Source organism: Triticum aestivum, chromosome 2D (assembly GCF_018294505.1).
Source record: "Triticum aestivum cultivar Chinese Spring chromosome 2D, IWGSC CS RefSeq v2.1, whole genome shotgun sequence".
Taxonomy (NCBI): domain Eukaryota; kingdom Viridiplantae; phylum Streptophyta; class Magnoliopsida; order Poales; family Poaceae; genus Triticum; species Triticum aestivum.
Window position 1 is genome coordinate 608625106 of NC_057799.1, and position 11239 is coordinate 608636344.

The 11239-nt window shown below is 44.0% G+C and overlaps 1 protein-coding gene across 1 annotated transcript; it reads left to right on the forward strand.

The window, feature by feature from the left end:
* Positions 1–6898: 6898 nt before the first annotated feature.
* On the forward strand, positions 6899–10706 carry LOC123054921 (oryzain alpha chain). Its single transcript, XM_044478794.1, has 5 exons — positions 6899–7453; positions 8428–8663; positions 8755–8895; positions 9723–10172; positions 10301–10706. The coding sequence occupies exons 1-5, from the start codon at positions 6994–6996 to the stop codon at positions 10403–10405; spliced, it is 1392 nt and encodes a 463-aa protein (XP_044334729.1). The 5' UTR covers positions 6899–6993; the 3' UTR covers positions 10406–10706.
* The last annotated feature ends 533 nt before the right edge of the window (positions 10707–11239 follow it).

Here is an 11239-nt window from a genome sequence, read left to right on the forward strand (position 1 = left end):
ACCGGCTTGACACCTTGATCTCCATCGTAGCATCGTTGTCGTCTCGCCAACTATTGCTTCTACGACCATCGCTACCGCTTAGTGATAAAGTAAAGCAATTACATGGCGATTGCATTTCATACAATAAAACGACAACCATAAGGCTCCTGCCAATTGCCGATAACGGTTACAAAACATGATCATCTCATACAACAATTTATATCACATCACGTCTTGACCATATCACATCACAACATGCCCTGCAAAAACAAGTTAGACGTCCTCTACTTTGTTGTTGCAAGTTTTACGTGGCTGCTACGGGCTTAGCAAGAACCATTCTTACCTACGCATCAAAACCATAGCGATTTTTCGTCAAGTGTGTTGTTTTAACCTTCAACAAATACCGGGCATAGTCAAACTCGATTCAAATAAAGTTGGAGAAACAGACGCCCACTAGCCACCTGTGTGCGAAGCACGTCGGTAGAACCAGTCTCATGAACGCGGTCATGTAATGTCGGTCTGGACCGCTTCATCCAACAATACCACCGAATCAAAGTAAGACGTTGCTGGTAAGCAATATGACTGTTATCGCCCACAACTCATTGTGTTCTACTCGTGCATATAACATCTACACATAGACCTGGCTCTGATACCACTGTTAGGGAACGTAGTAATTCAAAAAAATTCCTATGATCACGCAAGATCTATCTAGGAGATGCATACCAACGAGACGGGGAGAGTGTGTCCACGTACCCTCGTAGACCGAAAGCGGAAGCGTTAAGTAATGCGGTTGATGTAGTCGAACGTCTTCTCGATCCATCTGATCCAAGTACCGAACGTACGGCACCTCCACTTTCAGCACACGTTCAGCTCGATGACGTCCCTCGAACTCTTGATCCAGTTGAGGACGAGGGAGAGTTCCGTCAGCACGACGGCGTGGCGACGGTGATGCTAAAGTTACCGGCGCAGGGCTTCGCCTAAGCACTACAACGATATGACCGAGATGTGTAACTATGGATGGGGGCACCGCACATGGCTAAGAGAAACTTTGGTGTCTCTTTGGGGTGCCCCCCTCCCCGTATATAAAGGAGGGAGGAGGAGGAGGAGGCTGGCCTAGGAGGGGCGCGCCTATAGGGGGAGCGTAACTAGGATTCCCAATCCTAGTTGGAGTCCCCTTCCTTTTCCAAGAGGTGGAGAGAGGGAAGGAGGAGGAGAGGGAGAAGAAAGAAGGGGGCGCCGCCCCCTTTAGTCCAATTCGTACCAGCCCATGGGGGCGCGCTGCCTCCCCTTGTGGCCCTTCTCTCCTTTCCACTAAAGCCCAATAAGGCCCAATACTTCCCCCGGTGAATTCCTGTGACTCCTTGGTTCTCCGAAAAATACACGAATCACTCGGAACTATTCCAATGTCCGAATATAGCCTTCAAATATATGAATCTTTACCTCTCAACCATTTCTAGACTCCTCATCATGTCCGTGATCTCATCCGGGACTCCGAACAAACTTCGGTCATCAAATCACATAACTCATAATACAAATCGTCATCGAACGTTAAGCGTGCGGACCCTACGGGTTCGAGAACTATGTAGACATGACCAAAAACATCTCCGGTCAATAACCAATAGTGGAACCTAGATGCTCATATTGGCTCCTACATATTCTACGAAGATCTTTATCGGTCAAACCACATAACAACATACGTTGTTCCCTTTGTCTACGGACCCAACGCCTATCACAAGTAGCACCTCCCCATTGCCGGAGATGAGGAGCTTGACGATGTCTCCCATGTCGGCGTGTCTACTGCTGTCGGTGCGGGCAGCTGCAGCAGAGCCGTCGACTTTCACCCTAGAACATCCTGTCTGTGATGACAACTACTCGTGAACCGAGGGCGCGATCTACTGCTGCATCTACCGGCAGGACGAGGAATGCTTCACCTGGACCTGCTGCCCACTCCAGGGGCTATACCTGTTGCGATGATAGCTAATAGCTACTGCCTGCGGCTTTTGCGACACCAATCTGGAAACCTGCCTCGATGTAATACATATAGCTCATGTCACCATGTGGTTATCAACATGGCTACGACATTATGTTAGTAACTAGTGCATGTTAATTGCAATTCTCTAACATGTTATGTGTTGTTGCTTGATGAACAGGGCCATGCCAGAGGAAAAGGCCTGAAAACACCATAGAACACATGGATTGCTCTTTGGCGGCTTGATATTTTCTCGGTGAAAATATGGAAACGCATAAGCTTACAAAAAAAGTGTGGTAAACATCGGCGTCTCATGGATATGCAACCATGAATTCAATAAAAAAATATAAGACTAGCTGCTTAACGACAATGAAGCATACAAGCGGGACACCATTATAGGAGAACACACAGAGTGAATAGATATAATTAAAATGATATGCTATGATAATACATGACATGATTAGATATGATTAAATGATATGCCAGGAGAATGCACAAGGTGAATAGATATAATTAAAACAATATACTAGGTGCAATCCATTTAAAATAGTGCTCTTAACTCAACGTGTATTTGAGTATTATGTTTTGAGGTTCTACAAAGGTAATACTAATTGAATGCCACTGTTTCTATCAAGCCAAATGATGAGGCACATGGAGGAAAACAACAAAGGTGATACCAATTGAATGACACTGTTTCTGTCAACCCAAATGATGAAGCACATGGAGGAAAAGAACAAAATGTTATATTGGAGTAATCTACCTTTAGAACAGTTTTGTATTGAGAAAATTATAATAAATATTGGTGGGAAGGAGTGAGTAATTTAAAGAAAAAATACAAAAAAATTGCTTTTACATGGTGAGCCATAGACTCCAGTGCCCACTGTCTTCATTTATCATGCATGAAGAATCTTAACAGCAACACAATAAAATTAGCATGTTCTTTTGAACGTAGTTATTTGCCTACGATGATTTTCTATATTTTGGTTGCGAAGTTAATATAGTGGTGAATTAAATCGAACAATGACTGGGGGAGGAGCATATAAGTGGCAGAGTAAAAGTGGTAACTATGACTTGCGGTTTGAGAATAGATAACATCTTAAAATTTGTGCAGCTATATTTTTTTCTAAGGCCAGATATTTATGTGTAAAAAATAACTTGGATTGATAAAGATCATTTTATCCACTACAGCTTTACCTCCGTGATTCCATAAGATATGTATAATTTGTATAATCTTATATAAAAAGTTACTATAGTTGTAAGAACATAAAAACGCCTAGCTTCACAAATTCGCGGGTCCTTCACTGCTTTGCTATGTAACAAAATCTTAATTACTAATTAGTGCATGACATGAAAACCAATTTTGTAACACAAGAGAGAATTAAGCTCATAATTCAAGATCACTTTTTTGGCATGAGTCAACTAGAACAATCAAATCATCACTTGCTAATGTGTCCATTTTCCTTGGTATGCGTCAGAAATGTGTGACGAAAAAGCTTTCTTACAAAGTGTGTGACCACATTAAGGATGGGACTATTTAAGAGTTTGCGGAGTTCTTGGAGAAGGAAAAAAATTATGATAGAGTGCCAAAAGAGTCACTATTTCTTGATTGTAGGGTCTTAGGATTTGAGATATTGGAGGTATACCAAAAATTAGATATGATGTTCTTCAATACATTTCAAGCTTAGTATTGTAACTCTAGTTCATCATCGAGTTTTGCCATGTACAAGAGATTGCTATCTGCTATGGAGTCTCGAGGCATAAGGCCTAAGATCATCGCCGGTTCTTTGGCATACTATGTGCGCAGAAGTATACCCTAGGACTCAGTAGGCATAGCAACATGAGAACAGTGCCCCTGGGTGGCACCCTTTCTAATGTAGAAGAGAAGAACTTACTTAAGGAGATCGATAGACTATTGCCAGTTCAAATGGGTTTGGTACCTATGAAACTTTCGCTCGGCGTGCTTAGCTAGCTCCTCTTGCATCTCCAACTTAGAGAAACGCGTTGGCATGCAACTTGACCAGGCCAATCTAGAAGATCAGCTACTGCCAAATTACTCTTATACCATGGAAAACATTGTACAATTTCGAGTCCCTGCACAGGATTCTTGAGCACTTTTTGGCAATGGACCAAGCCAACGGAGGTTGCTCCCCGTGCATGGATGATATGATACCAATCACTGATGTTGCACGGGATGTCAATTTGAAACCTCCAAAATTCCAATCATCTGCTTTATCATATTCTGTAGCTCAACTTGTTGCCGGTTTAATCTCTTGCTTTAGAGTTTGTACTAGTACCTCACACGTTCCCAACAGTTTTGTACACCGGCCGCGAACAATTAACCCCCAAACTCAGAATACAGCCCACCTACGTTATACAAAAGTGAAGGATTATATTCTAATTAAAACCGAGCTAGTAGTATTCCTTATGAGTTTTTTTTTTTGCATGATAATACGTGTATTCCTGGCGAGTTGGAGGGAAGCGTCTCACTGCGTGCATGAAGCGTGCCATACAGAATTTGGACGGGATCGCGCCACACGAAAGCGCGGAGCTCACTGCAAACGTCATACCACTGTCCCACTGGATCAAATGCAGATACTGATACTAGCTTCGACTGGCGTGGCCAACGTATTATCTCATCGGGCCAATCTTTTTACATACAGACGTATTGGACGGCCAGGATCGTCCTGGTGGAGCAGAGCGCATACGCAAGAGCCAAGCTCCAAGTCAATCCATCCACGTTACGACTAATTTTCTACTACTCAATATTCGGACGGAACAGTGCGCTAGTGATCTTATCCACCTCGAAACCATGTCAAATCCTGATTATTATTATTTTGCGGAAATGCCAAATCCTGAATTAATTAGTTGAACGAATCAAGAAGTATGCTGATGCTCAATCCCGTCGGTAATCGTGCGACCGCGAGGAGCACGGCCCGACTAAACAAGCAACGGGGAATAGTCGCTCGTGTCGCCCAGAAGATGAGCGCGTTGTGATCAACCACAGCGTGGGAGTCGTCAGACCAGCAGCAGAGTCGCGCAGGGATAAGCCATCCATCCAGCACGGGACGGGGATCTGGGATCTCTTCCCATCATCTCCCACGCCCAACCACCGGCGGACCTACCAGATTCCGGGAGGTCCCCTCCTCCGCCTACCCTGCGGCCGCGCGTTTCGATTGGTCGGCTCTCCTCCTTCCACTTAGCCGCCTTCTCTTCCATACCTTCGCTTCTGAATCTCTCGCCTTGCAACTGGCCATAGGGGCCATACGGTCACAGACGGCGGACGGCGTCCGACCTTGTAGAGTTTGATATCTACAAGAAACAACCTCTAGCCGCGTTTGAATGCGAGGTGCAGCCCTCTAATTAATCCCTCTAGAAAATGACATGCATATGTTTAGTAGGTAGTACTCCTTCCGTAAACTAATACAAAAGCGTTTAGAAATAGTACTCCCTGCGTAAACTAATATAAGAGCGTTTAGAATTCATCTAGTATATCTCAACGGGCTAAATTTTTTCCTTCTCAAGTCTTAATCAATCTTTAAAATAACATTTCTTTTGAGACAAGAAAAGTTATCTTTAGTTTAGTATAAAATAAAATTAAAAAGTTAATTCTTAGTACTTTAATTCTTTGTGCGTGCTACCGGAGCCAAAAGTCCGATCTAGTCGTGAGAAAATCCTGGGGATTCCGCTGAGAGGTGGCAACTCTATTAAGTACAAGAAACGACTTCTAGGGACGTTGAATGTGAGAAGTATCACCATGTCACTCTAGAAAATGACATGCATGTGATTAAGCAAAAAAATCATGTGAATTCTTGCACTTTGATCGTGTCTTTGTCAATATCGATAGTGGTGAGCCTATCCCACTTCCCACATTTGCCACCATGGCCTTGCGTTATGTTGCCTCCTTCTTTTCGCTGCCCTCACCTCCACCCTCCTCTCCCGTCTATAATGGCTATCATTGCTACCCATCATGGCGTCTCGGCTCTTACGTGGTTACCATGATTGAAGGAGGGAGAAAAACAACTACATAATGAGAACAATTGTGTCCCAAATTTTAATGTCGATGAAGTTCGAGGAAATTGCCTGAAGTTTCACCAAGAGGTGTCACTTGTATTTTTTTAGGAGAAGACAACTTAACTCATGAAAAAGCAACATTGTGACAATTGGCCACAGTGGCAGAGCTAGGCAAGATTGAACACGGGGAGGGGGGGGGGCAATGAGAAAAAACAATTTCTAAGGGGAGAAAAAGCTCTATTTTTTTCTAATATAGAACTCCCTATATGAATTTCCTTCACTAAATTTGTCTAGGCTGGTTGGCGATAAAATAAAGTCTAGAAACCCATTCTCGCGCCCATGGTGGTATATTGCGATTCTAAAAGGAAATTCAGCAAGGCAGTTACTAGCTAAAACGATGTTATACACATGAAGATTTTTTAATTTTTTGTGAATTTTTACACATGAGCCTTGAGTAACCCATCTCCTTTTTCTTTCTTGGCTAGCAATAAACTACCGCAGCTCAAAGAAGAAGAAAACCCATAAGTAAACCCACCGGAGTCAAATCCTTCCACCTCCTCCTCACCACCATCCTTCTCATCTCCAATCCTCGATCCACACGGCACCTTATCTTCAACATAAACAAACCCAACAAATAACCCATTATTTTAGTAAAACAAAGCATTTATAATAAACCATTTCACATGAACACGTCAAAAGAATTAGCCCCTAAACAAACCCATCCTGTCGACGTCCGTGACACCTTCTACCATCCCAACAAAAAAAATGTGTTCTAAAAAAAATGTTTCAGAAAAATCCCAACAAAAAAATCCCACCAGAAGGGAGGGAAATATCCGATTGGTCCAGCGGACTTAAGAGGGAGAAAACAAAACGATTGGGAGAATCTGGGCCCACCACTCCCCCATCTCCGCTCCTATAAAGCGACCTCCGATACCATCGTCCATGGAGAACAAAAGCAAGAAGTCTGCTACCCAATCCCATCTACTGCTCCCCCATCTCTCTTCCTGCTCGGCGGTGTACTTGTGGTGTCGACGATGAGGCGCTCCATGGCTCTGCTGGCGGCCGCGGCGGCGCTGCTGCTGCTGGTGTCGCTGGCGGCGGCGGCGGACATGTCGATCGTGTCGTATGGGGAGCGCAGCGAGGAGGAGGTGCGGCGGATGTACGCCGAGTGGATGTCCGAGCACCGCAGGACGTACAACGCCATCGGCGAGGAGGAGCGCCGCTTCGAGGTGTTCCGGGACAACCTCCGCTACATCGACCAGCACAACGCCGCCGCCGACGCCGGGCTCCACTCCTTCCGCCTCGGCCTCAACCGCTTCGCCGACCTCACCAACGAGGAGTACCGCAGCACGTACCTCGGCGCCCGGACCAAGCCGGACCGGGAGCGGAAGCTCAGCGCCAGGTACCAGGCCGACGACAACGAGGAGCTGCCGGAGACCGTCGACTGGAGGAAGAAGGGCGCCGTTGCTGCCATCAAGGACCAGGGCGGCTGTGGTAAGCATCCTGGGCTGATCTGCTGCTGCTGCTTCTATTTTGTTTCCTTTTTACAGTAAAAATTGTCTTCTTGCATATTATCGGTTGATACCATCTGTTTCAAAGTGAAGATTCTTGCGACTAGTATATTCCAATCGCGTCATGACCGTGAGATCCTTGCGTAAATTAGGAACTTCTGTTGGTCAACGTGCCATGGCTCAGTATGCACATGAACAGAAAGCAGGGGAACTTGCAATAATTGGTGCTGTTGAGCCTTGAGGCTTCACCTAAACGATTTGGACAGTGGAAAAGGGGATCTCTGATTCTAAGTCCGACTTATAAGGTCACATAGAAGTAAAATAAGAGTCTCTTAAATTTAAATTTATTTTGGTAGGATGTCTTAATTAGTTTGTACTGGTATGTTATAGTGTCAGCAACTGGGGCACCTTATTTTCAGTATCTTGTTCTGTCAGAACTCATCACTTGCTAAATTCAGTGGTAGTACTGATTGATTTACTACTGTAATATGGAGGTTCAGTAGAGCTCTGTTAGCATGATCTTCATGAGTTTGGATATAGTATTTTGGAAGTAGGTTCATTGAACATGGACACTATGTTAGTACTGATATTATTTCACATGATTCCATTAGGCTGTTGGAGTATGTTATAGAGGAAAATTATAAAGTAGTGGCGGTCGTTGTCTAGTTGATAAGCTGGCGGACCCATTTGTCCTGTTATTTGTTGGATGGTCTCACCATCCCCCTCTGCTATTAGTTGACATGATTACATTAGGCCCTTGGGTACACATCTCCCTCACGAATCTTTGAACGTTTCGCCTTCTGATTGGTAGCAGGTCTTCATCTGCAATTTCAAGAAATTTGTAGTACTATGTATTGTTGCTCTGTTACTACTTGCCACTTGTATCAGTGCATTGAACTTCCAACTAAAATCGTGACACAAAGATACCAGAATCTGATATTTGTTTGTCTTTTCCAGGGAGCTGCTGGGCTTTCTCAGCAATAGCAGCTGTTGAAGGCATCAACCAGATTGTTACAGGCGACATGATCCCTCTGTCCGAGCAAGAGCTTGTTGACTGTGACACTTCATACAACGAGGGATGCAATGGCGGTCTGATGGACTATGCGTTTGAGTTCATCATTAACAATGGTGGTATCGACTCTGAGGAGGACTACCCCTACAAGGAGAGGGACAACCGTTGCGATGCTAACAAGGTATCATCCGTCTTCGTAGTTCTCTTCTGAATTTTAAGAATGTGCATCATACTGATATTCTGTTCCATTCGTGTTTGGGGGGAATTTGCAGAAAAATGCGAAGGTTGTTACCATTGATGGGTACGAGGATGTGCCCGTGAACAGTGAGAAGAGTCTGCAGAAGGCAGTTGCAAACCAGCCCATCAGTGTTGCGATTGAGGCTGGTGGCAGGGCATTCCAGCTCTACAAATCGGTGAGCTTCTTTAACATTACTGTTCTGCGGTAGGTTTGATGAATGAGTAGGCGCCAAAAGGTTATGGTACCTCCTTATTTCCAAAATAGATAGGTATCATTCTGATTGAGAGAGCTTGGGACATTTTCTCTTAATGGTATGAATATGTTACTCTGTTAGGCCCACGCACCTAACTTCTATTATCCTCTCCTTCACTAAAATAATTTTGTTGTTGTCCTCACCTCAGTTGCAATCTGCAACTACTACCCCTTAACTATGATTAACTTGGATGCAGCCTGACTCTTGCATGCTTTGACATCATCCATATAATTTGCACTTTTCTAATCTTCTAGAGTATCGTTTCTATGCGCTCATCATGCCTATCTGTCCCTGCTTTAGGAAGCACTTTTAGTGCACGGGTCACTTTCATGTGTTCACATGTACTCCCTCCGTCCCAAAATTCTTGTCTTAGATTTGTCTACATATGGATGTATCTATTCACATTTTAGTGTTAGATACATCCGTATCTAGATAAATCTAAGACAAGAATTTTGGGACAGAGGAAGTATAATATATTGGATTAAGTGGTCTGAGCTATCACCCACTTCTGCTGGATATCAACAAAGTAGAACATTCCGAAGATGTTTAAACCCTTTTCGCTACCCATTTTGATCAAACAGTAAAAGGGGAAATGCAGACTACGAAAAAACAACTCGAATAGCATCTTCAGATAAAACTGTTGTCAATTAGTAAACTCCTCAACGAGGTGTAACTAGCATTTTTGAAATCGATGAGTTTGACCTTTCGGAAGCATTCGATTTACTGATTATCTTTTCCTATTCTCTTAGGGTATCTTCACTGGAACCTGTGGAACAGCACTTGACCATGGTGTCGCCGCCGTTGGTTATGGTACAGAGAACGGCAAGGACTACTGGCTCGTCAGGAACTCCTGGGGTACCGTCTGGGGAGAGGATGGTTACATCCGGATGGAGCGTAACATCAAGGCATCCAGTGGCAAATGTGGTATTGCCGTCGAGCCTTCCTACCCGACGAAGACGGGCGAGAACCCCCCTAACCCCGGCCCAACTCCACCATCTCCCGCCCCACCGTCTTCTGTCTGTGACAGCTACAACGAGTGCCCCGCGAGCACGACCTGCTGCTGCATCTACGAGTACGGCAAGGAGTGCTTCGCCTGGGGCTGTTGCCCACTCGAGGGTGCTACCTGCTGCGATGATCACTACAGCTGCTGCCCTCATAACTATCCCATCTGCAACACCCAGCAGGGAACCTGCCTCGCGGTAATAGCTCAGACCATTTCATAATGTTTTCTTCAATTAATGTGGTTATGATGTCATGTAAATCACTAGCAAGTTGACTAAGAGTCTTAGGTATCTGATTCTAACTGGTTTTGTTGCTTCATGAACAGGCCAAGGACAGCCCACTGTCAGTGAAGGCTCAGAGGCGTACCCTGGCCAAGCCTATCGGTGCTTTCTCTGGCATTGCAACTGACGGCAAGAAGAGCAGCGCGTAAACATTTGCATCACGACATTCGTACAGCCAACGGCCATGGTGATTAACTTCTGCAAATTATCACCTGGTGATCCACGATCGAAGGTGCAGCATGGCGGTAGCTATGCTCTCAAGTATCTTCTTTATAATAGATGCTCCTGTACATAATCCTAAAATCGGGTTCGATCGTTTACAGAACCACCAAATTTGCTTTTGCATATGTATATGTAAAACTCAGCTCATTCCCTCACAGTTTGGAGCTGCCATTGTTATTATGGAATTCATCAAGAAACATGATAAGCAGATTGCAGTATTGATGGATAGTTCTCGTGTATGATGCTTATGTTGCCCGCTGGTCAATTACTTCACTTTGAATTTTATGGCCTCTGGAATGGTTCGTGTGGAGCTGTTACGAATACATAAACTAAAGTTATCTGATTGCATATAGCCTAATGTTTGTGCTCTCAGTATCTTGTCAACATTGAAAATGTGTGGTTATCACAGCAGGGAATCAACATTTCAGTAAACATGCCCTTTACAAGCATTGTGCTCCCTCCGTTTCAAAATAATTGAAGTTCTAAGGTTCATGTTTGTCCAAGTCTATCTAAAAGATTATCAATATGTACAAATCATATTTACTTCATTAGATTCATTATGAAATGTATTTGATATTATATATATATATCATATATATATTTTATATTGTACATATTTGCGGATTTTTTCTATACACTCGTCAAACTATTAGTTTAAAAAGTTTGGCCTAGGAAAATCTTACGAACTTCATAATGCATCTTCACCAACTCTTTGGAACGGAGGAAGTACTTTGGATGGACAGATTATCTGTATCTTCCCA